General features: G+C 48.5%; 1 protein-coding gene and 1 long non-coding RNA gene across 5 annotated transcripts in view; one reads left to right on the forward strand and one right to left on the reverse strand.

Annotated features, from left to right (window-relative positions):
• The window catches only part of Ints9 (integrator complex subunit 9), an 83,735-nt gene extending 60,218 nt beyond the window's left edge, over positions 1 to 23,517 (forward strand). For all 4 annotated transcript variants that reach the window (NM_001402259.1, XM_087585279.1, XM_087585281.1 and 1 more), the window contains 9 exon segments: positions 1,243 to 1,354; positions 4,601 to 4,781; positions 10,389 to 10,449; positions 12,424 to 12,595; positions 16,008 to 16,132; positions 17,751 to 17,918; positions 20,375 to 20,473; positions 21,356 to 21,493; positions 22,961 to 23,517. In NM_001402259.1, coding sequence (NP_001389188.1) covers positions 1,243 to 1,354; positions 4,601 to 4,781; positions 10,389 to 10,449; positions 12,424 to 12,595; positions 16,008 to 16,132; positions 17,751 to 17,918; positions 20,375 to 20,473; positions 21,356 to 21,493; positions 22,961 to 23,137 — 1,233 coding nt within the window. In that variant the 3' untranslated portion in view covers positions 23,138 to 23,517.
• On the reverse strand, positions 10,666 to 17,172 carry LOC148001001 (uncharacterized). The gene is made up of 2 exons (XR_015638880.1): positions 14,741 to 17,172; positions 10,666 to 14,178 (listed from the first exon to the last, which is right to left on the reverse strand). It is a non-coding gene; the product is annotated as an uncharacterized LOC148001001 (long non-coding RNA).
• Positions 23,518 to 26,448: the final 2,931 nt, after the last annotated feature.

Here is a 26,448-nt window from a genome sequence, read left to right on the forward strand (position 1 = left end):
AGCCAGTCACGCACTGCGTGTTGTCCACACTGCGCCCCCTGTGCCCGGTTAAACACATTTCTTCCCGGTTATAAGGCAGTTTATAACAGGACCATACCTTGATATTTAGCAGGGCAATGAAGCCAGTGCCTCCACACCTCCATACTCATGTTAAAGGGGAATCTCTTAAGAGTTACAGATGTCAAAGGTGACAGTGCAGATTCGGAGCTTTGCTACGCTTCTGTTTGGATGTTCTTTCTTTACTGGGGAGCATACTGTGGCATGGAAAGGAGTGAGAAGTCTTCATAAAGCATGTGGCTCCTTTTCAGGACAAACAGTCACAAGATGAAAGCATCTAGGGACTCCCCAGCCTCTCGGTTCTTGCAAGTATTTCCAACCAAGTCCCAGCTTAGCAGAAAAGCAGAGTGTTCTTAGGTGCTCTGGAAGTAGTCACAGTTTAAATTGTGCTAGGTAAAAATAAATGCTAATATCTTAAAAGAACTCATTGTCATGTGCCAGTGGGGCTCACAGTTCACAAGCAGAGAGAATGTGTAAGCCCCCAAGACTCACAAAGCTCAACTAAAGGAGGTGGTCAGGACTGTCCCATGTCATAGGAAACTGGGCTCAAAGCTTGCTCAAATTATAAGGCTAGTTGTGGTATTGGGAAGAGGACTAAGTTTCTAACCGAGTTGTTTGGTTTTTTTTTTTTCTGATTCTTCCACCCTTGATACGTAGGTAAATCACCTCACCTCTGATTCTTCCACCCTTGATACGTAGGTAAATCACCTCCCCTCTGTCTTCCCATAACACCCTCTGTCTTCCCATAACATGTGCTTGCCTCCTACACTTCACAGCTCTTCTGAGTATGCAGTTACTCAGTTCAGTGTAATTCCCAGGCAAGCATTCCCTTCGCGAGCCCTACCAGACACTGTGGAAGTGAGCTCAGCAGCCTTGACCTGCAGACCATCTAGGTTGATCTGTATTGACGTTTAAAAGCATGTAGAATGCATGTGCCTGGCGTTCTAAAGAGGGAAATGCTGTAGAAGTAGGAAGCCTTAGCTGTGACTGAAAACACTGCAGATAGGGAAACAGGGATCTTAAATGTCTAGTTCTATGAAGCTGGATGTGGTGTCCCAGCCAGTCATGGCAGAACTGTTGCTCCCTGTGGGAGAACTGCTCTGGACTAGACACAGCAAGAGCAGCATTTGCTCTGGTTCCTGCACTGTTCATAAGTTCTAATTAGAGCTTTCTTTTCTCTTTCAGCCCATGGACCAAGCTTCTCTCAAGAACAGTGACGTTCTGATTCTCACAGGGCTGACACAGATCCCTACTGCAAACCCGGACGGCATGGTGGGCGAGTTCTGCAGCAACCTCGGTAAGGGGCCGCTCAGTGCTAGACTTCGGTTCATTTCTCATTTGAGTCCTGCGCTCTGGTGTCTGAAGTCTCCCTAATCTCATTTACTTCCTCCCCTGAGTGAATTGTCGTCCACGGCAGACATTCTTAAGGAATGTATGTCTGAAGGAGGGGTAGGAGGTGCACAGCCACAGTTCTAGCAGAGATAACGGCATTCTCTTACAGACCATGTTAGTTAACCCCCATTGTGGTGGGTTTGGCCAGGATGTGTGCTCACACTTGAAATTCACAGCAGGGAAAAATAGAAGCATGGGGTTGCCCCACTAATATTTAGTCATTTTTATTTTTCTACGTCTTTTGGGAAAATTTTAATTGAGAGTCCTCTAGGATGTTTCCTGCCTGGAAGACATTTATTGTCTTATAGATTAGATGGTCAGTGAAATCTCACGATCCTGTCCTTATTTTAACAAAGTAGGGTGGCTGCTGTCTTTGTATGTTCAGGCTGCTATAACAAAGTATCATCATTGGTGTATAAACTAGCAACATTACTGTCCCATGGTTTGGTTAAGGGAAAAGTTTTATTGTAGATATGAGAGAACAGCCAGAGGCAGAGTCCATGGGAGAGAAAGAAAGTAGACTGAGCATGGACTGCAGACAGGACCTGGCCAAAACTATCTACACAAGAGGAGAGAATAGCAGGAGATGGAGAAAATATAGTAAGAAAATCAGGAACAGAACAGAGCAGAGCCCAAGAGTGCATGCTGAGAGAGAAAGAGAGATGAGAGGGGAGAGGGGGGGAGGGGGAGAATATCAAATAGCAGGGTCATAAGGAGAACGTGTATCTGGAGGGAGTTTAAGAAGGCCTAGGAGCTAGCATGGACTCTGAAATGTCTGAGAAGTACTTGTGAGACTGAGGGAATGTGGAGGCCTGCATGATATGCTGATAGGTGCCACAGGTAGCCATATATCCCTTCTGCTGAAGTAAAAGAAATAATGTTTGAGGTATATAGGAACCTGTTTCACACATTTCTGAGGAATGCTGGCTTTTATCTAAACACCAGAAATCTTCCTATAGTCCAAGTTGAGCTCATTTCTGGGTATCCGCGTTTTAAAGTTTGGAAAATTGGAGTTTTCTTTGGACTAACAGTCAGGTGGCTTAGGCAGTGAGCATTTGCCTCACAGTCCTGAGACTGGGAACTGAGATACAGGTGGCCATCTTCACACGGAGCAAATGGTGTTTGACTCCACTCCTCTTCTTACAGAGGCACTGTTCTCATCATGGCCTCCACGACCTAATCTAAACATGATCACCTCCCTCCTCAAGTCCTTGCTTCAGAATACCATCATACTGGCCAGCTGGCTGGCACATTTAAACTCGGCAGGGCAGAGGGCACAAAACATTAAGTCTGAGCTGGCTACCCAAGCCGAGCTGAGGGCTGACCTTCACCTCCCAGCAACATTAAGTAGTCTTACTCTGGCTCCGGGAAGAAGTGGCCATCTTCTATCTCATGGGCAGCACTGTCCTTTGAAATCCCGTGAGCCCTGCCACTAATCATGTTCTCCTTTATCCTTTGCTGCTCTAAAGGCGAGGTAATTTATTCTTACTGTAGGAAAGTTGTTGGACTGCTCAGATAGGATCTGAGCTTTGTGTATTTGTTATTGACCTAGAATCACTAACTCAAGAAACTTTAGATTTGGGGAAACCCAGCATCCAACACACTGTGTCAGGGGTCCACTAGTCACTCTCCTCAAGATCACTGAGGTCACCCTAAAAATCCAAACCTGAAGGTTCTGCACAGATCCACTAGGTGAAAGCTGCGTGCTCAGCGTGTTCCCTTGGCAATGTTTACACAAAGTAAAGTTTACAAAGCCCTGGCCTCATTCATCCCCTCACACAGTAATGAGGAAACTGAGGCCCAGCCAGGTTGGAGTTGCAAACTTGTGACCCCTCCATGTATTCTGGGCAGAGGCAGACTAGAGCCAGGCTCTCCGAAGCGTCTCCTTCATCCCATGCTGCCTTCTAGAGAAGACCTGTAGGTCACAGCAGGAGTGGGGAGGGCTCTTGATCCAGACTTCAGATCCCCTCCCCTAAAGCCACCTGCTTCTGTTGTTTGGTAAATGAAGCAAAAGCTGAATTGACCTTACAGTTTTTCAGCCATTCATACTTTTAACACATTATAGCCCATAGTATAATTATTTCCACATTCCATAACTGGCTGTGTTTCAGATAATAGATGGTTTCTTACAGACAAATACTAGTGCGATAAAGGGCAATGAAAAGGACTTAAATGGGAACAGATTATTTCCTTCTGAATCACTCAGCCACAGTGAGAGACTGAGCAGAGACATCCTGAGATTTTGAAATGGGATTTAGAGAGGAGTTGCCTGAAGCTCAGGTTCACTGGAGACATTAAAACCCACCAGGGGTTTAAGTTAGACAGTGATGAGAGCACCAGCCTTCAATCCTGCATTACCCTGATGTGTGCTTCTCAAAAGAAATAGTAAAAGTGTGTGGGTCATAAGACCAGGCTGAGGCAGGAAGGTTTTGTGAGTGGAGGGTGTGCAGTAGAGAACACAGTGAGAGTAGCAGGGTCATAAAGAGAGTAAGTCACTGGGGCTGGCTTACAGTTTCAGAGGTTCAGTCCATTGTCGTCATGGTGGGAAGAATGACAGCATGCAGGCAGACATGGTTCTACATTTTAATCTGTAGGCAGCCAGGAAAGACTGTTCCGCACTGGGCGTAGCTTGAGCATATAAGACTTTAAAGCTCACCCCCACAGTAACACGCTTCTTCCAACAAGGCCATGCCTCCTGATTAGTTCTGCTCCTTCTGGGCCAAGCATTCCAACATGTGAGCCCAACCTACTCAAACCACCACAGAAGGGAAGTCTGACTGGAGGAAGTTTAGGGTAGGGAAGAGGTAAGAAGGGCTGCAGTGGACTTTGAAATGTATAGTGTGTACTTAGAATACTGAATGAGCCTAGTGTCACAGATAGCCGTTTGCTCCTTCGTAACAAGACCCTTAAAATTAAATAATATCGGGGCTGGGGATTTAGCTCAGTGGTAGAGCGCTTGCCTAGGAAGCGCAAGGCCCTGGGTTCGGTCCCCAGCTCCGAAAAAAAGAACCAAAAAAAAAAAAAAAATTAAATAATATCGTACATAGGAAAATAGAAGATATGTAATTGCCATTTTAAAGGTTGTATTTGCCCTTTCTAACACTGTCCTTTTGGTACCGTCTCCCGTCTCCCCTCCCCTCAACCTTTCTAGCTCTGACAGTTCGGAATGGAGGAAATGTGTTGGTTCCCTGCTACCCTTCAGGCGTGATCTATGACCTCCTGGAGTGCTTATATCAATACATTGACTCCGCTGGCCTCTCCAACATCCCCTTCTACTTCATCTCCCCAGTGGCCAACAGTTCACTCGAGTTTTCCCAGATTTTTGCTGAGTGGTAAGTCAGTATCCTTTCTCTGAGTTCTGTTTAAGTATATTCAGTCAGTAAAAATGAAAATAATTGTGATTTCTTAAGAGTACTTGAGATTTCATGTATGTACATGTGTGTGAACTACTGAAAGTCAAATTCCATACGTCACTAGTATTTAGAAGCATGGGTCCCAAGAAAGGCTTAAGTTAGCCTGTTCTCAAAAAAATCAATGCTTACTTTCTTATGTACTACAAAGAGAAGTTTCTTTCTAGAAGGTCTTCAGCCCCAAGCTCATATTGTTGTAATTAACTATATCTGATAAGAAAAGCTGGATTTTTATTTCTATAGCTCGTTTATCAAAGATATATTTTATTTTACCAAGAAGCTGACCAAATCCCAGGACAGACACTTAGATATAGTGAGGTTACTAAGCTCTGACCATGGATATGGAGTTTGAGTCTAACTCCCCTGGTCAAAAAGAGGGAAATGGAGGTAGATGTTATTTCTAAATTTTCAGGAGCCTCTCGACACAGTAGAATATGTCCAGTCAGTTTGAGTAGTATGGTGACCAAATGGACACAGCATTACTACTACGTTTCTTGCTGAAAATGTTATAATGAACCCAGTGTTATGCCCCTCACCCACCTCCTGGTTTTGGTGCATGGCTTTTTCCTTCTTCCCTGAATGGACTCCTCTCCTCTTGGTCAGTAGGACTGCTCCTTCTCCTTAGTCCTCACTCGTTTTTATCCTTGCACATGAGTGTCCTCCCCACATAGGATACCCTAAGCATTATTTGCAGATTAAATCAGCATGTTAAAAATTTGTCTTCATTCAGACCCCCAATAAAAATACTGCAACACATTCCTGGATCCAGCCCTGTAGGCACAATAGACAGTGCCCCACCTTGTCGGGTCTGTACATACAAATATGGCCATCACCCAGCACACAGCAACGAGAGTGCTGTAGGGTCTTTCTGTGGTTTCTTTACGGGTGTTTGTTAGTTCATAAGTGGGTGATTCATGTTTGTGTAGAAAATAAATTACAGAAAATTATAGAGACCTGAAGCCCGCACTACCACTGTCCAGATAAACCCCATCTGACCTAGAAATCATGTTGAGTAGTTAATGTTTTTAAACATCACCTTGCTTAGTTTTACTTCTTAATTTTAAATTCTGATTCTGTTTTCCTAAAAGGAGGGGGGGAGTTGTAGCTCAGTAGTACAGTGCTTATGTAGCAGAAAGCATTCAATAATATTAAACTATTATGAAATCTTTGTGAAGAGCAGCAAATATTTGCTTTCCCAGCACTTTGGAAGCTGAGGAACACAGGTTCAAGGCCAGACTCAGTTATAGCCCAGATCTTGTCTCCAAAAAATGAGCACACAGCGAGCACACAGTGAGCATACAGTAAGCACACAGTGAGCACACAGTGAGCATACAGTAAGCACACAGCGAGCATACAGTAAGCACACAGTGAGCACACAGCGAGCACACAGTGAGCATACAGTAAGCACACAGTGAGAATATACTGAGCACACAGTGAGCATACAGTGAGCACACAGTGAGAATATACTGAGCACACAGCGAGCACACAGTGAGCACACAGTGATCATACAGTAAGCACACAGTGAGCACACAGTAAGCACACAGTGAGCACACAATGAGAATATACTGAGCACACAGTGAGAATACACTGAGCACACAGTGAGAATACACTGAGCACACAATGATCACACAGTGAGCACACAGCGAGCACACAGCGAGCACACAGCGAGCACGCACTGAGCACACAGTAAGCACACAGTGAGCACACAATGAGAATATACTGAGCACACACTGAGCACACAGCGAGCACACAGCGAGCACGCACTGAGCACACAGTAAGCACACAGCGAGCACACAGTGAGCACACAATGAGAATATACTGAGCACACAGCGAGCACACAGTGAGCACACAGTGAGCACACAGCGAGCACACAGTGAGCACACAGCAAGCACACAACTGAGCATACACTGAGCACACAGTAAGCACACAGAGAGCACTCATGGCTGCAGTATTGTCTTCTCACATCACTCGTATCTGAGTAATTAGCTTATTACTTTCTCGTCGGCTGGCAGGCCTTTCCTTTTAGGAGTAAATCCTAAATTGATACTACTCTGTCTCTGCATGATGACAGCATTTGCCTTAGGTAAGTGACTAAAAGTAGAATTACTGGAATAAAGGGTAGGAATATGTTTAATGTTCATTATCTAATACTACTTGCCAAAAATATTTTTATGTAAATCATTTCTTTTTTGCCCATTTTCCTCTTAGAGGTTTATACCTCTCTTACACATTTGAACTCTGTGTATATATTAAAGATATTAACTTTTTGTTAACATACTCTAGCCATTTTTCCCATTTTGATACTTTTTTTTTAATTTTATCTTGGGTTTTTTTCTATTTAAATAATAAACTTTGTCCTTTAGAATAATTTTAGATTTACAGGAAAGCATAATGATAACAGAGTTCCCGGACACCTTTCACCTGTTTCCCCTGATGTTAACATCATTCAGGGTGAACACACTTATCAAAACTAAAAAAGGAAGCGGAGGAGCTCAGTGGCTAGAGCGCTGCGTGCTCTCCCAGAGGACCTGGGTCCAATTCCCAGGGCCCACATGGCAGCTCTCTGTTACTAAAGTCGCTAGGGATGCCAGGCCCTCGTCAGCCTCTGCAGGACTGCACATGTGGTGCACAAGCGTACATGCAGGCTGAACACCCGTACACATAAAATAAAAATAAGTGAAATCTTCAGAGAAGAGAGAACAAGAACTAAAAGTAATGATAGAGCAGAGTGTAGTGGCGGATGCTCACATCTCAGCAGTTAGAAGTCTGGGGAAGGAAGATCCAGAGTTCAGAGGTAGCCTCAGCTACGTGGTAAGTTTGAAGCCAGCCCTGCTTCAGAGAAGAGGTTGTGTGTATGAGTACACGCAGCACTGCCAGTGCAGAGCTCAGGCACCACAGCCTGGAATTTCCTTGCACACACAGAGTGAGTGTGACTGCCTCGGGAGAGGAGGAGTGTTCAGCAAGCAGGCAGTGAGGACGCAGCGCCAGCTCCTCAAGGGGGTATGGCTAACATCAGAAAAGAGGGAGGAGGAAGACCGGGACATATGCTCTTCCCTCAGAGAGACCCAGCAGTCACAGTTCGCCAAGGGAACACGGAGTAAAGCCTTGCTCTTCCTATGAGCTCTCCCAGTGTTAGTCGCCACCCTTCCGCCTCCAGGCAGCTCCCATTCTCCTCCTGAGCTACACATGGGAGTCCTCTAGGCAGCTGGTAACCAACCATCTGAAAGCAGCAAGAGACTGAAAATTTGAAAGTATCATTAAGGCCATTCTAGTGTGGCCCAGAGCGCAGTGTAAGACCTTCTCCTAGTCAGGATCAGAGCCCCCGCAGGCTTTAGACCGCCTGCTTTGCTTCACTAACCTTGGTACAGTAGCCTGCAAAGCTCATGCTCCCTACTAGGAACTCAGTGACTTTAATGGACAAGTGCTAGCTCTAGAGCTCTAGACTGGAGACACCCAGCGAGGGATAGCGTTAGAGCCAAGTTAGCCCTGCTAACCCCAAGCCAGGACCACCATCACTCTACTCCAGCTTGCTGCCTCCCCTTGCTTGCTTGGAAGAATGTTCCACAGGGGACACCCTCAGGCCCAGCTGCTTACTTGGGTCTGCTCATAGCTACTCTGTGGTTCCTGATCTCAGGGCCCCCACTCCCTGCTGTCCCAGTGTCAACCCCAACTCCAGACTAAGGACGCTTGCCTGCCTGCCTGCCTGCCTGCCTGCCTGCCTGCCTGCCTGCCTGCCTGCCTGCCTGCCTGCCTGCCTGCCTGCTTCTTTTTAGAGGAGAGGGTGGAAGGGGAAGTCACAGAGCTCTTCCTGAGCCATAACACCCTCAGGAGTTCAGGCCCTGCTGCAGCCCTCGCTTTGGGAGCAGAGCACCTAGGGTATTACAGACTCATAGAGTTCGACTCCAGCAGCTGCAGTCCCCAGGAGCAAACCCTTATTCTCTCAGCAAGTATGGAAGCCCCTATCTGTTGTGCCTACATGAAGATTCTAGAACTGAGGGGAGGACATATCTCAGCAGAGCTGGCCACAAGTGCTTTCCTATCACTTGCCTCACTAGTTAGACTGTGGTCCCTTCCCTCTGTATCGCCCTCTACTGTTCAGGGTACAGTACTGAACTCGCAGATTTCTTTCTCCCTCCTGAATGGGAAAGAAGACACAGCTAGTGTCCAAAGGATGTATAAGGTGATTCTCTAAGGGTATCTGCCATGCTCTTACCTTCCCCTAAGAGATTTTTTTTTTGGTTCTTTTTTTTCGGAGCTGGGGATCGAACCCAGGGCCTTGCACTTCCTAGGCAAGCGCTCTACCACTAAGCTAAATCCCCAACTCCGAGAGAGATTTTTTTTTAAAAAAAGATGAAAGAAAACTATAGATAGGAAAAACTCAGTACATTTTGGGGAGTTAGTCTAAATCCTTACCTCTGAACCCCTTGTTTTTACAATATTTTGACAGGGTTCTTAAAAGAGAGTTCCCAAACTAGATGTGGTGGCCCACACCTTAATCCCAGCACTTGGGAGGCACAGGCAGGTGGATCTCTGAGTTTGAGGCCAAGCCTGGTCTACAGAGCAAGTTCCAGGACAATCAGGGCTACACGGAGAAACGGTGTATTGGAGAGGAGAGAGAGGGAGAAGGAGAGGGAGAGAAAAAGGGAGAGGAAGGGGGAGAGAGAGAGAGAGAGAGAGAGAGAGAGAGAGAGAGAGAGAATCCTAAAACATAGCATAGTGTGCATGTGTGCTGACCAACCTGGTCACCACCTATCGACTAGCCAGTTGTTGAGTTTTTTGGTCTTGTCACGTTGCAGTTTTCCAGGGTCCTCTGCAATTTTTCTTTTCTTCTTGCTGTGTATGTAGCCCAGTCTGGCCTCAAACTCTAATCCTCCCATCTCAGTTCCCCTGCAACTGGTGTGAGCAGTAAGGGAATAGGACGTGTGCGCTAGCAGAAAGCCATGTCTCAGAAGAGGCAGGTGCTTTTCTCCCCCAAAACTCTGCTAAACATAACATGGTATCTCAGGCAGGATCCTGAAATAGGAGAAGGAGCAAGAGTGGAAAACAGCTCAAATCTAAATCAAGTCTCGGACATAATGCCAAGGCAGAGTTCTTGTCTAGCATGCACAAAGCAAAATTCAAAACAGTTATAATAAAACCTGAGTGTCTAGTGTGCTCACCTGGGCATAGTGGCATGGACCTGTCACACCAGCACTCGTGAGTTCCAGGCCACCCTGGGACACAGGGGAGCTGGGTACAGAATGAGTATAATTGTGCACCTTGTTGACACTGAGGACATAAGAACTGTACTCCAACACTTTTATAAACCTAAGATTATTTTAAACAAGTAGGGTTTTTTTTTTTGTTGTTGTCGTTTTGTTTTATTTATAAAAACTGTACTTAGAAGAAAGCATCCTGCATGAGCTGGGCCCACCTTTTATTCCGTCAGAGCCAGGGAGCTTTAGAACTTGAGTATTTAGTGTTTGTGATGCCGCCACTAGGTGGGAGTAGATGCGCAGTGACTTCCTAACACTGTCTTCCTTTTTAAAGGCTTTGTCACAACAAACAGAGTAAAGTTTATCTCCCAGAACCACCTTTTCCGCACGCAGAGGTAAGAAAACAGCCGGTGAGCAAGGGCCCACAAGAAATGTGATGATGGTATGACGTGGGATACTGGCAGTCCTCATGCCCAGCCATCCCTGTGTGGAGCTGGGCACAGTGACACACACCTATAAACCAGCCCTGTAGGAGCAGACAGGCTGTGAGTTCCAGGCCAGCCAGGTTTACACAGGGAGACCATGTTTCAATAAATAAACAAACAAAAAGGTTCAAGGTACTCCAGCTCACAATTTATTTAATTCACTTGCTTCCTCTAATAAACACATTGTATTACCATAAATGTGGACAGTTCGGAGCCTTTCTGTTGTGCTCTGTGCAGGAGACTTTTATTTGAATATCTACTCCCACCTTCTATAGGAGCAAATCTGTTCTTTCTAAGGGCTGGAGAGATAGTTCACTGGTTAAAAGCACTGGATACTCTTGTAGAGGATCCAGGTTCAATTCCCACCACCACGTGGTGGCTCACAACCATCTATAACTCCAGTTCCAGGGTATCTGACTCCATTTCTGCAGGCACACATAAAATAAAAGTAAATATTCTCTTCAAAATGTTTTTTCTAGACATGTCAACCACATATGTAAAATTTCTTTAATTTTCACACTGTTTATATATATCCGTGTGTGTGTGCAGGCATGTATGCATCAGTTATCAACCTTAATCCCCACACACACCTTGATTTTTTTTAGACAAGTTCTCTTACTGAGCCTGGAGCTTGTTAATTCAGCTATGCCAGCTTCAGCCCTCAGGAATGCACATCCCCAGCACTGGACACATAGGCACTCCAGCTCCGTATGTGGGTGCTGAGGGTCCAAACTCAGGTCCTTGTGATTGTAAGGCAAGCACTTGACCAGCCGAGTATTCCCAGACCCGTATGGAAAGGCTCAGTGGTGGAGATGACATTGCAGCTAACAAGATGGTAAGGTCTTTTCCTTGCAGACCTGGCAGGCGTGGCTGAGCCACTGTTTGATCCCCATCACACACATTTCTGTGTGGCTCGTGGTCTTATTGCCATGTTATCGCAGCCGTCCGTCAGTCCTGTATCACAGATACTCAACAGTAAATTAACTCACTCTTAGTAGCTCCTGTTACTGGACAGGTTATTCCTTGATTCTTGTTAATTCTCAGATGATATCTCCACTCCAGAAAGAGCAGTGTCTGGCACAGCCAAAAACACACTTGGCGCCTTTGTTCTGTATGCCATAGTACATGAGAATATTGCCAAAAAAGCCAAGAGCTCTGGGGACGCCCCTACTGTGCTCTCAAAGGCCCATCCAGAGTCACGTGGACTTCGTGCGCAGCCTCTGCCTCCACAGCAGTGTCTGTCCCAGAAGGCCATAGTTCAAGTAAAGCAGTGCACACCTTTTCACGTCTTCATCTTTTGCTTGCTAATACATTCATCTCCATCTTCTCAGAGCGTCTTCAGCACTGAGTTCATAGTTCACGGTCTTGTCGATGTGCCGGTTTATCTGTTTACCAACTGCAGGACGTTACTGTTGTCAGGTGTTGGCAGTTCTGCTTAAACTGCTGTGGGTGTGGATCTTAAGCTTTCAGCTCCTTAGAGTTAACCACCAGAGGAGCATGGTTACTGGGTCCTCTGGGAAGTGTATGTATACTTTGGTTTAACAAACAACAACAAAGCCTTCCATGGTGGCTGTGCCATTTCTCATCCCACCAGCAAGGAGTGGGAGGAGTCCTCAGTCCCACACTCTAGCCAGCATTTGGCCATTGTACTGGAAAGGAGCAGCATCTGCTGCTTTGATTGGCATTCCCCGCTGGTGCCTGGTGTCGAGTGTCTCCAGATGCTCACTTGCTGTCTTGGTGAGTTATCTCTGCAGACTTTTGACAGCAGCCCTCAGGCAGGTGTAGCTTCTGTAGTGTCTTCCTAGTCCCCGCTTGCCGTCTCAGTTGTCTTGTTCAGCATTTCTGCAGCTCAGCCATGTTCCTCTGCTCTGGGTTGTATTTTAGCTCATTCAGACCAATAAGCTGAAGCACTACCGCAGCATCCACGGAGACTTCAGCCATGACTTCAGACAGCCGTGTGTGCTGTTCACGGGGCATCCTTCCCTCCGGTTTGGGGACGTCGTCCACTTCATGGAGCTTTGGGGGAAGTCCAGCCTCAACACCGTCATATTTACAGGTAAATCTTAAGAGTAACAAGGCTCCTGTCCTTCCATCGGGCAGACAGGGCGTGAGCCTCCAGGGTAGAGAGGAAAGTATCAATGCAGCCCATCAGCCTTGCACACCCTAGTCTCCTCACTGGAGAAGCTGAGGCAGGAGGATCAAATTCCAGAGCACCCTGTCTCCAAAAATAACAAGAACAACATAGATATAAAGAAATAAAAGTAGGGCTGGAGAGATGGTTCAGCGGTTAAGAGCACTGACTGCTCTTCCAGAGGTCCTGAGTTCAATTCCCAGCAACCACATGGTGGCTCACAACCATCTGTAATGGGATCTGATGCCCTCTTCTGGTGTGTCTGAAGACAGAGACAGTGTACTTATATATAATAAATTTAATAAATCTTTTGAAAAAAAGAAATAAAAGTAAAGCCATGTTGGGCAACTGTTTGTCAACACAACTTTTATTTCTGTTCTTCTCTTTTCTTTTTCAATGCTGAGATCTGCTGTAGTGCTTTGGGATAGGATTTTATACGGTGTTGAGAACCTCAGTGATTCCAATGTTGGCCGGGTCTGACCGGTCGGGATTGTTTACATAGCTGAATCTTGGATCTTTGACTATGCTCTGCTCTGGCTTACAGCTACTCCTCTGGAAACAGACTCCTCAGGAAGGAACAAAGCCTTCAGTGAGATGAGGCCAGACAGAGGTGACTTAGGGATTCTCCCTATTTTATCACTGTAAGGTCTTCTTTACACTGCCTTTAAGCTTAGAAATCTCACAGGCTGTGAAGTCAGAATCCTGAAAGCTTAGTATAGCCTCAAACATGACAATCTATATTAGTCAGGGTTCTCTAGGGGGAGAATGAATCTCTCTTCATTCATAGATAGATAGATAGATAGATAGATAGATAGATAGATAGATAGATAGATAGATATTATTTATCAGTATGGCTGTCAATGGAAAGTTCAATAATCCAGTAGTTGCTCAGTCTCCCAAGGCTGAATGTCTCAGCTGGTCTTTAGTATATGCTGTTATCCTGAAGAAATAGGCCAGTGAAGGATGCTCTGCTAGCAAGGCAAAGGCAAGCAGGCAAAGAGCAAAAGTTCCCTTCTTGTCCTATATAGGCTGTCAGCAGAGGTGTGGCCCACATTAAAGGTGTGTCTTCCCACCTCAAAGGTCTGAATTAGAAACGGATTCTCCACCTCAAACCAAGCGAAAGTAATCTCTCACAGGTGCCTTCTATTTTTGAACTGTAATTTGTTCCAGAGATAGTCAAGTTGACAACCAGGAATAGCCATCACACCATCGCTAGCGTCACCTTCTTCTCGGCAGAGATGGGGTGACAGATTCACAGATGTTGGGTGACATTACAAGAATTCTACAATTAGTCATCTCGGTGTCCTGTGTAGAAGAAGCAAGAATATAACCAGGCTGGGATAATTACCCCTGTTGGGCTGGAACAGGGTTAACTTTGAGTTGGAGCTGGATTTTTAGAAAGGTTTTCGTGGATTTGTTATGTGCTCTGTGAAGTGTGTGTCCAACAGTGGCTCAGCTGTGCCAGGAGCTCCTGACCCTTAGGGACTACTTTGTGGTTCCTCAGACACCTTTGGAAAACAAAGACAGGCTGTCAGGTCGTAGTAGATTAATTCACAAAGCCCAAAACTTGGCCATCATCAGAATTTTGCTAAGGTTGTCAGATAATACCATGTGGTAAGGGAGTGGCTGGTCTCTCCTGCTCTCTCTGAGCTATATCATGTGACAATACTTAAAGACTTCCATGGGCACAGTGAGAGAGTCCAGCTAAGAAGCCAAGGGCTGTGACTTGACTCGTGGTAGCACTGGGCAACATGCTGACATTTCATTGGCTGGTGGGTGGTTTCTAATCCCTGCTCAAGTGAGGCGGAGTTTGTCTGCCTTTGCTGCTTGTGTTGACGACTATATAGTATTCCTTCTGGGGTGGCCATGTTAGCAGAGGTTTTAGAATGAAAGCGTGGCTCTGGCAATCCTATAAGCTGGGCTCAGCCACCCATCCCTAAGATGCCAAGTAAAGGGACAAAATAGGGAAAAGCAGAGGAAGAGTCATTCAGAGTGGCCATATCATGAAGAACAGGTGAGGGACCCATCTTTGGGGTAGAACATAGATTTACATTTAAGTAGAGGTCTTACCGTATGCCTAATTAGCAGTCCTGGTCAGGATGAGGGTCTGCCCATCACTGATCCATCATCCTCCGTCTGCAGAGTGGTCCTGTAAGTTGCTGGACTGTGAAATCTCTTCGTGGGTGGGGGGAGGGGTCCTCCTCTCGCTGCAATTAGCATTTCAGTCTTTTCCTACCCCAATGTGAGAGTCATGGGGAGGCTTTAATTCTTTGAGGTCCATTGCCTCAGTAGTTGGATAAGCTGAGAGGAAGTCTTAGACAGACTATACCTGTCCCTTTGGGTATTGTAGGGTGAGCACAATATACTGTTCTCTTGGCTCTGTGGGCAGCTCATTTGGTATGAATACTCCCTGCCAAGCAAGCACTGGTAGCTGTTGAGAGGAAAAACTAGGCAATGTGACAGATTGCTCCTCTGAAGGTCTGGGCTCCTGGTGGGAGAGCCTGTTGACATGGACCAGGTCTCTGTGATGTCTGAGGTCTGACACCCAGTAAGTGTCTGCAGTCCTTTGTGTCCCACCTGATGTTAATTCTGAGCAACTGATGGGGTATTCCTGTGGCTGTGCAGGTCCTGCCACTGTAAACTGTTTGTCTCTATGTGTATGCGTACTCTCTCTACATGTGTACACCTGCGTGCCAGAAGAGGGCATCAGACCCATTATCGATGGCTGTGAGCCTCAATGTAGTTGTTGGGAATTGAACTCAGGACTTCTGGAAGAGCAGCCAGTGTTCCTAACCGCTACACCGTCTTTCCAGCCCTCCTGTTCAGCTCTTGCAGGAGCTCAAGAGAATGTATATCCCATTCTTCCCCAGCTTTCTATCCAGAATTTCAGCACTGATTAATGACTCCTGAATACATTATCACTGCTGTGCTTCCAAATGACAATTTTCTATGCTGTTACTTTCTTCTTTTTGGGACAGGGTCTTCACTGTTTAGCCCAGAATGGCCTTAAACTAGCAGTTCCCTGCCTCCCAACCTCCAAAGTGTACAGCCACACACAGTTCTTTTCCTTTCTGTTTTGAGCTGATGGTTTGTTTAGAGCAAAGTCCATTTCCTGTCTATCCTGTATTTGTCTCATCGTCTCTGTTTCGTAAGCTTCCAGCCTACACCCGTGCCTCAGCAGCCTCCCCACCTCCTCTCTTTCCCCCACGGTCCATACTCTGTTTCCTTGCTCATCCTTCCCGAAAGGACTGTCTGCTTGGCCCTGACCACATCAGCTGCAGCTGGCTTGGTGTTGTCTCTGCCTGAATATTAAAGTTTGCTGTTTACACTTTCGTAGAACCCGATTTCTCCTACCTGGAGGCCTTGGCTCCTTACCAGCCACTGGCCATGAAGTGCATCTACTGTCCAATTGACACTCGACTGAATTTCATCCAGGTGTCAAAGCTGCTTAAAGAAGTGCAGGTAAACAAAGGACTGACCTGGGTCTACACTCACTGTTTTCCTCTGGGCCAGGGTCTGAACGTGGCTCTTTGTGGACCAGGTCTACCCAGCCATGCTCTGAAGCTGCCTCTTCACAGAAGCCTGTCTTCAGTTGTGTACGGTGCTGCCTGTTCCCCTTCAGACTTCAGGAAATGATCTTTATTCTCTGAAAAGGTTTCCCCTCTAAAGAAATGAAAGGGGAGGGAAAGAAGGCCTAATTGGGTGCTTTTGATGAGGACCAGTGTGGCCACAGAAAAGCATGTAGATGCCCTTCCCCTCCAAGTCACTCACTGTGCCTAAATCTGAGCCGAGTTACATGGTAGGTTCGTGGTTGTTCTGATTTTTCTGCAAGGAAAAGTAATTCAAGTAAAATGGGGGTTTCTGCACAGGGTGGCAGGAGATAAGCCAGGCACTGGGACAGAAAGTGGGGGTAGGGGAGCAATTAGAGCTGGCAAGGAAGACAGCTGAGACCCTGTTCGAGGAAGGGTCTGTGCCCTGACTAGGATCCTCAGAGCTGAGGGCAGTCTGCTGAGGGACCCACTCCGTCACCCGATCATTTGCGAGAATGCTTGCCTCCTTCATCATAGCTTTAGCTCTCTCATCTCCCTCACAGACTGCCATCATGATAGTACCCATGTACAAAAGGTAGGACAGGATGACAAGAAACAGGAAGAGAAGCAAGGAAGACAGACGCTGGAGCTCCAGCTTGTCACTTCGGGTGGACAGAGCGTCGTGTGTGCCTCTCAGCATGCAGAGGGCCTTGTTCTTTTCATCACTAAGCTACTTCAAGTCCAGTCCCTAAGCCAGCTTCACACCCCTCTGTCACATGCTAATCCTAGATATCAGAGGCTGTCTGGTGCCCACATCCAGTAAGTGACACGCTGGAGGACGCTCAGGCTGAGGCAAGAGACAAAGCTGTCAGATGCTAGCCAGGTCAGGAAAAACACAGGCCCTAAAAGTACTAGCTCGAAAGAACAAGCTTATTAGATCCAACCAGGCCTAGCCGCTGGAAACCTTCATTCAAAGGATTTGTGACTTAATCCAAACTCTCAGGACAGGAGCAATCACTGACCTGGGGATTTCCAGCATTAGTGTTCAGCTTGGTGAGAGTTGTACGAATAGTTCTATCATCTCTGATTCACCGTCATACTCAGGTAGGCATGTGGCCTGCCAGTTCCCACTGATCTGAGAATAGTCTAAGATATGCAAAAACAGAATACTGGGCTAGCACAGAGCTGAGATTCCTGCTAATTAGTCAAGGGCTTGTGGTAGCGTAGAGGGCAGGTATCATAGGAAGACTGCACCCAAGGAGCTGAGCTCAGCTTAGGGAGTAGACACAGTGGATATCACCACAAAAGTTACATCCTTCCCTCAACCACCTAGGTTCCAGGAGCTTCCTCACCTCCTCGTGGGTTAGCCCAGTTCCATGAGCTGTCCTCGCCTCCCCGTGGGTTAGCCCGCTTTGAGAGAATGTGTTCTAGCGGCCTGATTGTGGGCTTGAGCATCAAGGTGCTACAGTAGGGCTCAGAAAGAAGCTTAGGGCTCTTCTCTGCACCCAGTGCCTGCCCTTTTCTCTGATCTCTGTCCCATTGCTCCTCAGCCCCTGCACGTGGTCTGTCCTGAGCAGTACACCCAGCCACCCCCAGCCCAGTCTCACAGGATGGACCTCATGATCGACTGCCAGCCACCAGCCATGTCCTATCGGCGGGCTGAGGTCCTTGCCCTGCCCTTCAAACGACGCTATGAGAAAATTGAAATCATGCCAGAGGTGAGCTGCTGCCCTTTCGCCCTTAAAAGCCTGGTTTCCACCAGAGTGTCCTCAGGGGCATGGCCAGTCTCTCAGAAATGAAGGGAAGAACACAGACCCTCAGGCAAGCGACCGCTCTTCAGGTTAGTTAGCCTTCACTGGTGTGGCCCTGCAGGTGACAGCCTGCATCCCCACCATGTAGGATGCTAGTGCCCTCTGAGGGTTGCACATCCTTCCTGGAATTATGTATGAGAAAGGAGAGATGTAAACTGCAAACCTTTACCTGATGTGGAGACAACTGTCTAAATGGCTTACCTTCTAAGTGCTAGCTTTAGTTCTATCACAAGGAAATGTAAAAGGCACATTGCACAAATGATGCCACAGTCAAGTGGTGCTGTGCTTAGGTGACTCCGCTAAGGGAGAGAAGGGAGAAGGGTGGCTGTAGAGCAATGGGGGTGGGGGGATGGGTATGCTGCTTAGGGGCCTCCAGCACTCGGGTTCCTCAGTGCCTGTCAGAGACCTTCAAACATCTTTGGTTTGAATAAATGGCTTTCTCTGAGAAAAGTTCTCAGTTCCAGAAGACAGATGGCTCAGCTATGCGAGATTCTCCGAGGTTTCCTCACGGATCCTCTGCTCCACGACCATCCTTTCATCGTCTGAGAGGGCTTTCTCCAGGTGCTGCTGCATGTGCGGGCCAAGACTGTCGTGTAGGACAGAATCAGAGTATCACTGGACCACAGCCCTGGAAAGTGCGTGTGGGAGATGAAAGGGTTAAAGTCTGCTGCAGTTAGAGGAAGTCCCTCTCCCCAGACTGCAGCCTCTTTATCTAGCCTTCCAGGAAGGAGGATTTACAAACAGATCTTAGACCTATTCTCATAGATGGACCTCCTGGCCTCCTTACGAGGCGTGGAGGGAGAGTGTTGACCTGAGTTGCATGGTTTGGGGGTCTGGACTGGCTCCTATGGAGCCAGAGGTGTCACGCTGGTCATTTGTCCTCTCCGAGAAGCCCCACCTTGACAGTGTCTTACAACTGCCCAGGGACTCTCTCACCAACTTGGTCCCCAGGATGGCATCCTTGGGCCCCCCACGCCAGCCTCAATTGTACCGAGAGCAGCCACTTACGGACCAGGCAAACTGTGAGCAGGGCAGGGCTGCGGGATGTGACCTGGCACCATCAGGTGTTGGGTAACTGCCGAGGTGTGGAACTCCTCACCCTCCTCCTATGCTCTCTCACTTCGTGGAGCAGCCCTCCATTTGTTGATGTTTAAATGCTGTACGCTGCTTCTCCTACTCAACTGGCATTGAATCCCAATGCTTATGGAATGGCATCTTGCACACTTCAGTTTGTTTTTAAATGAAGGCAGCCTGGCTCGGTGGAAGCCGTACATCTGAGGACAGCACATAGCCAGGCCTGAGCACCAGGACCCCAGACGACATCTGAGCTCACTGCCGTGTGCACACTGTGGCTGCACAGGAAAAGGCACCATCCGGCTCAGGTCACAGTAGGAGACACCAGATTGCTAGGGATACAAAAACAAACAAACAAACAAAAAGGAAGAAACGCATGCCACCCAGGGAAGGTATGGGTTAGCGAAAGAAAGCGTAAAGGGAATCTATGCCTGGTGTGTGCTGAGGAGTCTGGTAGCTCTGAGAGGACTTCAGACGCTCTATGGAGTCCGTGAGTCATCTCTGAAGTAGAGGCGTTCGGGTGCGCACAGCCCAGCACACACGGACTCGCAGCTGCCCTGACTGCAGTACCCAGGAGCCACCAGGAGCCACCATGCAAAGTGCTTTGATGATACCCAGGCACTGTCCTAGCCAGTGGTCTCCCTCCTCCTTCACTGTCCTAGCCAGTGGTCTCCCTCCTCCTTCACTGTCCTAGCCAGTGGTCTCCCTCCTCCTTCACTGTCCTAGCCAGTGGTCTTCCTCCTCCTTCACTGTCCTAGCCAGTGGTCTCCCTCCTCCTTCACTGTCCTAGCCAGTGGTCTCCCTCCTCCTTCACTGTCCTAGCCAGTGGTCTCCCTCCTCCTTCACTGTCCTAGCCAGTGGTCTCCCTCCTCCTTCACTGTCCTAGCCAGTGGTCTCCCTCCTCCTTCACTGTCCTAGCCAGTGGTCTCCCTCCTCCTTCACTGTCCTAGCCAGTGGTTTCCCTCCTCCTTCACTGTCCTAGCCAGTGGTCTCCCTCCTCCTTCACTGTCCTAGCCAGTGGTCTTCCGCCTCCTTTCTTCTCTCCTTGCATCACTGTGGTGGGCAGGAGACTTACGGAGTATATACCTGATTCATGCACTGAGTTCTCTGGTCATTTTAGACCACAGTAGTATAAATAAATCAAGAACGATAGAATGGCCGTCCTTGGAGGCCTTTACCACCAAGACAGAGAATGCTAAGAGCTCAGTGTTAAGCCCTGGACACTCTTTATGCTGGGATCTTCCCTCCCACTCAGGGAGTCTATGTGACATCCTGCATTTTACTTTCAGCTGGCGGACTCCCTGGTGCCCATGGAGATCAAGCCTGGCATCTCCTTGGCGACTGTCTCGGCTGTGCTGCACACTAAGGATAACAAACATGTGCTTCAGGTACCCGGGGCACGTTCGAGGCTGGGTGGGGACCCAGGAGACCCCTTCCCTTAGGAAAGCTCTGTCCGCCCAACAGCTCCCAGTTCATCGCAATCAGACACTGAAGCTTGGGTTGACTGAGACGTGTGTACTTGAAACAACTTCATACACACTCTTAGCCACTTCTTCCTCAGGCCACGTGCCTCAGAGAAGCCACGTAAGCCAGCCTGAGTTGTTTCCTGTCCCCAGTTCTTGAAGCAGCATCACCCCAGCTTGTCATGGGCATGCTCCTTGTTGAGCCCATACCTGAGGGTGCAGGGTGAGACCTGAAAGCTGTGGACAGTGTCCATCCCTTGTGATGCCTGGAAATACAAGCACAGCACAGAGCCAGGAAGGCAGGAAACCTGGTGCGTGGGTGGGCCACACTCACCTCAGAAGCAGTCCTTGCAGGGGTGTGTGTGTGTGTGTGTGTGTGTGTGTGTGTGTGTGTGTGTGTATGTATGTGTGGCCAGTGTGCTCCTGCAGCTAGCACTGAGTATAGGCACTGTGTTTGCTGCCATGCATTCCCTGGGCTGATCCTCAGAGCCCTGAGGTCCAGGAGTTCTCTGACCTCCTAATGCTTTTCTACTGCTGCCTGCCAGACACACAGTCTTTTTAGTCAGCATGCATGGCCGTGGCTGCCAGTGACTATTGGGAGGGTTCATCAGCAAGTAGTGGAGTTCCTGGAAATGCAAACCTGGTTTTTACTGCAAGGTAGCTATGATCCCAAGCATATGGCTCGCATTAACTCAGGTGGAACCCAGCTGCTGAACCTGGTTTTCGTGCCAGGCCAGCAGGTCGTGTCATGGCCACCGAATCAGTGAAGAGGTGCTCACTGAAAGCCACACTTTCCTTCTGTCCTAGCCCCCTCCCAAGCCCACCCAGCCCACCAGCAGTAAGAAGAGGAAGCGGGTGAGCGAGGACGTTCCTGACAGCAAAGTGCTGAAGCCTCTGCTGAGCGGCTCCATCCCAGTAGAACAGTTTGTGCAGACCCTGGAAAAGGTGAGCTCGGTGGCTTGCTCTGCCCCAGGGATGTGCTTGGTCAAAATGGACCAAGCCAGAGAACATCTTCCTCCCTGGGCTGTCCCTAGTCTCTGCTCACCACCAGCTCTGTCCTTCCGTCTACAGCTAGGGAGCAGCAGTAGATGTGGCACAGTAGAGGTTGCCTGCACGATGTAGAGCCAGGCTGCCACAGGAAGAGCACTAATCTGGGAGGGCTAGCACGCGTGACTAGGTAGGTCAGGGATTCAGTCAGAAGTGGGTGGAAGAGACAGGCAAGAAAGAAGACATGCTGTCTCAGTGACTGTCTATCCCATGGGCCCCAATGGCTGCTTCTTTCAAAAGGGAGGTTTTTTTTTTGTGTGTATGGGTGTTCTGCCTGCATATTTATCTGTGTACCTATGCCTGGTGCCCATAGGATAGACAGGCCATGGGGTGGCCAAGAGAGGAGGTCAGATCCCCTGAAATGAGTTACAATTATGAGCTGCCATTTGGATGCTAGGAATCAAACCATGACCTCTGGAAGAGCAGGTGTGCTCTTAGCCATGCAGCTAGCTCTCCAGCCCTATCAAGGAGATTTCTTGACTGCATTTGTGCTGGGAGGGTAGAGGACACAACCTTAAAGATCTTTGTAATTTAGTCTTTGTCACAGGATTGTGACGGTTAATGTTTCCACATTATCACCCTTACTAGGAAGAGAGGGATGGGTTGAGGATGGGGCATGCTCTGAGAAACTCCAGTTTGATGGCAGGGATGGACATTCTCCTGCTGAGCTCTAATAACCATAGTCTCAGCTGCTGACCTCTTTTAAGTTTCAAAAACAACGCTTCTCATTTCAGGCTTCGTTTTCTTTATCTTTTGATTTTCCCAAACTGCTCTTGAGATCTTCCCACAGTTCTGTAGATGAGTAAAGGACCCCATCTTCTCAAGGCCTGAAGGGCTCCCTATAGGAACCAGGAGTTTCAAGTGTCACCTTTTTAAATTATTATCCCTCACGATTACTTGCTCTCCACAGTGACCTTACCTTTTCTCCTGCCTGGCCCTCCCTGTTGTCTCACCTCTTTCCAAGGTCATGGGTGTCCTGCCTCGGGCTCTTGTTGCATAGCTCATCCTGGCTTAGCTGTAGCTCTCATTTTTAAGGAGAGGCTACAATTAACAGTAACTGGGGAGATGGTACCTTGCTATGAGGACTATGCTTTCCCTGGGGCTCAGAACTGCAGAGACCAAAAGTAGGCAGGGCCGAGGATCAACAACCCAGCTCCCCATGAACCTGGGGTCTGGGGCCCTCAGAAAGGGCGGACGAATCCGCTGCTTTCCGAGAGTTTTTTATGTTTGGGGCCTTTCACGAATATGAACTTCTTGGTTAGATTCTGGCCCTGATGTCTAAATAGCTGTGCTGAGTGTAAATGCCAGTGTGGAGCGCAATCAGACCTTGCTTTCAGAGAGCTTTCCTCTTTTCTCTTGGAACAGCATGGCTTCAGTGACATTAAGGTAGAAGACACAGCCAAGGGCCATATTGTCCTGCTGCAGGAAGCTGAGACGCTCATCCAGATTGAAGAAGACTCAACTCATATCATCTGTGACAATGACGAGACACTGAGGGTACGATTACGGGACCTCGTCCTCAGGTTCCTACAGAAGTTCTGAGGGGCACCCATGAAATCCTAGGCCCTTCACCCAGAGACAGTCTGGTGGTGTCCTCTGGCTTCCAGAGAGGAGGGGGGTCTCCAGCCAGGATCTGCCAGTCTGACTTCCTTGCACTGCTGACCTCAAGAACTTTTGGAGCCCTGTTCTTTTCAGTTCTGTGCTCCTCGGCAGCTGTGGATGACAGCGTGGTGACAGACGTCCTTTCCTAAGGGAAGTGAAAATGGCTGGCCTATGTTTTCAGGGCTCACTGGGGATAACTCTTGGACTCAGCCGCCTACAGTGCTATGCCTAATAAAGGTCAGTCCCCAAATTAGGAAGTGAACCTATCTAGCTCTGTTCTGTGGCCCATTTTGCTAAAAATAAACATTATTTTTATAGGAGTGCCCAGTTCTATTGAACTAAAGAATGACTTAGTGTCTGGGGGCAAAGTCTGCACCCACACCCAACAGTGAGAGCCACAGCACATCTGTAGCCCAGATCCTTATCCAGCCCTGTCCATCGAAATGCAGATGCACCTAGTGCTGGAGAGTAACGGCTGACACAGCCAGCTCATAGCGCCCCTGGGCTCATAAGACCCTGTCTCAAGAAGCAGAAATCAGCTGGCAGTGCATGCCTTGAATCCCAGCACTCGGAGGCAGAGGCAGGCAGATCTCTGAGTTTGAGGCCAGCCTGGTCTACAGAGTGAGTTCCAGGGGATAGAGATGACTAAAGGGGCCCCCTTTGTCAATTCTGGTGTTTTGGTTCTTTTTTGGGGTTTTTTGTAGTCTTAGAGGGCGCCCACTTGTGGTTCTGAGTGCTGTTTCCTCCAGGGTGCCCAGCTGCTGCTGTACACCAGGCAGCAGGATCTTGGGGGACAGTGCTCCGGGGATGTCAGTGTTATAGCCCTTTTAGATAGACAGTATTCAGTGAAACCGCTTGTGCATGTGTTTTATTCAGGGGGGACGGGGGCAAACTTACGAGAGTGGGTGGGGTTCTTCTTAGGGTGAAAGTACATTGGCTGAGGCTTGAAGCCTGGGAATGCTTTGTTTATACATGGAGATATTCCAGGTGCTTGCTGGCCAGGTTCTTATTGGAAGAAAGGGAGTTGAACCTGTGAATTTGCCAAGAACTGGATCACATTCCTCAGGTAGAGGATGTGGGTGTCAGGCTCCCCAGATAAGGTTAGGCAGAGAAGAGGAAGCCACACTGAAAAAGGGACTCCCTCCATTTTGCTCAGAGCTCAGGGAGCTGTCCCATCAGAGATGTTAATAGTAGGGCTTCCCACCACCTACTGAGTTAAGCCAGCCAGGTTTCCTGTGAAGCAGGTGCAGCTCACAGAGAACAGGACAGAGTGACTGCTCACCTGTGATCTGGGCCCTTCCAGTGTGAACCAGTGAGCTCTGGCTGCTCTTCTAGTCTTCCCTGTGTCTAGTCGCATGGACCACAGAGTTAGGAGTGCCAGGCAGCACTTCAGGTCCTGAGCACGACCTGAGTGACAAACTCTTGGTGGACTTGTTGGAGGAAAGGATTCCGTTACTTCTGCATAGTCTTCCATAGCTCTCCTTGTCTGCCTATTTTGAAACAGGGTCCTGATATACATCACACTGACACCACCACCATGTCTGTCTGTCTAGCAAGTCTTTCCCCAAAGGGTTAAAGCTACACTGCTATAACAAGTGACCCCACACATGGCAGCTTCAAATCTTCCCTTGCAGCTTTGGGGCTTAGCCAGAGCTCCTGGCCCCGCTCACGCTGGAGTCACCTTTCCCCACAGCTGGATGTGGGGCCTGGAACACAGAGGCTGAGTGAATGTCCCAAAAAGGGCCAGTTTGTGGCTCCTGCCCTCTACATCCTATGAGGCTCGGGGCAAGGAGACGGGACTGCTGGTCCATTCCTCCCAGGCAAGGGTACACAACCTCTCGTCTTCACAGCTTCCAGCCCACAGCCTCGTGGTTATCCTGAAAAGGCAGGAGTTAGCTTTTCCAGATGGTGTGAATGACCAACAGGAACCCTCACTGATGGTGCACTGAAGAGCTGAGCAAGCTGGTAATAAAACAGACGGTTTCCCCTCCCAGACACCAGGCACCAGGACAGGCTGCTGGCTTGTGCTTTCAACCATCTAAAGGGAGGTGGGTAGATGGTGCGAGCTTTCAGGTTCTCCACAGTGGGAGACACATCCATTCTGAGCCTCTGCCAAGGGTGAAAGTAACCAACTGTGGTTCTGGATAGCTGAATCTGGACAGGCATTGCAGAACTGAACCAACGGAGGCTTGTGCCCTGCGCTCCTGCCAGATCCTGAGCATGATCCTGAAGGTTTTACACTGCAGTCCCCCAGATCGTGTGCCCCAGGTTTCAGTCCTGCCACGAAACAGCTTTCTGTGTTCCAGCGTTGGCGTCTTAGCACTGTAGGTGTCTGAGTGGTGTCTTTACCCAGGTCCTGTCATTGAGCTGCAGTAACACTGCTAGTCTTTCTCACATGGGGACTAGAGGATTTCTCCAGTAAACCTCAGTTTAAGTGCAAACTGTGCTGTTTTCCTGATACACAACTGTGAATCTATCACAGATGAATAGAAACCTAATCTATTTTTCTAATTTTTAATTCTTCGAATTTCACTTTATGTACCCCAATCCCACTCATCTCTCTGTCCCTGCATTCACCTTCTGCCCTTGCGATCTCCCCCACAAAAGAATGTAGGATAGAATAAAACAAACAAGCCATCATGGAAGCTTTAGTGTGTCCCAGTGTGTCACCCAGCATGCCCTTTTGTCCACACTTCCTTACGAGCAAACGTTCACCAGAATGAGTCTGTTTTGGAGCCTCTGGGTTCTGCCACACCACTAATGCTGGATCCTCACCTGGACTCCTGTGTGTCCTATCATTGCCCTGTGTCATGGAGTTGCTACAGCTCTGGACCTACAGGACTGGCTCCATCACAAACCCCACCTAGATATTGGAGTAGCCAACGGGAAGCCCTGAGTCTGGGCCTGGTGGTAGCCGAGTTGGTCAGCCTGCCCGCTCTCCTGCCCCTGCACCACCAGGGTGAGCTGGCCAGCACTGCCCCAGCTAGCTCACCCAGAGCTACAGTTGCCAAGAGGCAGGGTCAGCTCTCCTGCTCTCAAGATGCCCTGGGACCAGCTCACCAGCACCATCATTCACCACTACAGCCATCGCTACTGTACTGCCCAGGCAAGGCTCGGGGCCTCCTCTCCCAAGTGCTGCAGCCAGTGAGGGTGGGGGACACACCTCTCCCTCACCCCAACCCCCACCCCATGGCAATCAGGCCAGCTCCCCTGTACTCATACCCTGGGGCTGGGTCACCTGAGCTTCCCAC

Source organism: Rattus norvegicus, chromosome 15, assembly GCF_021556685.1.
Source record: "Rattus norvegicus strain SHRSP/BbbUtx chromosome 15, alternate assembly SHRSP_T2T, whole genome shotgun sequence".
Taxonomy (NCBI): domain Eukaryota; kingdom Metazoa; phylum Chordata; class Mammalia; order Rodentia; family Muridae; genus Rattus; species Rattus norvegicus.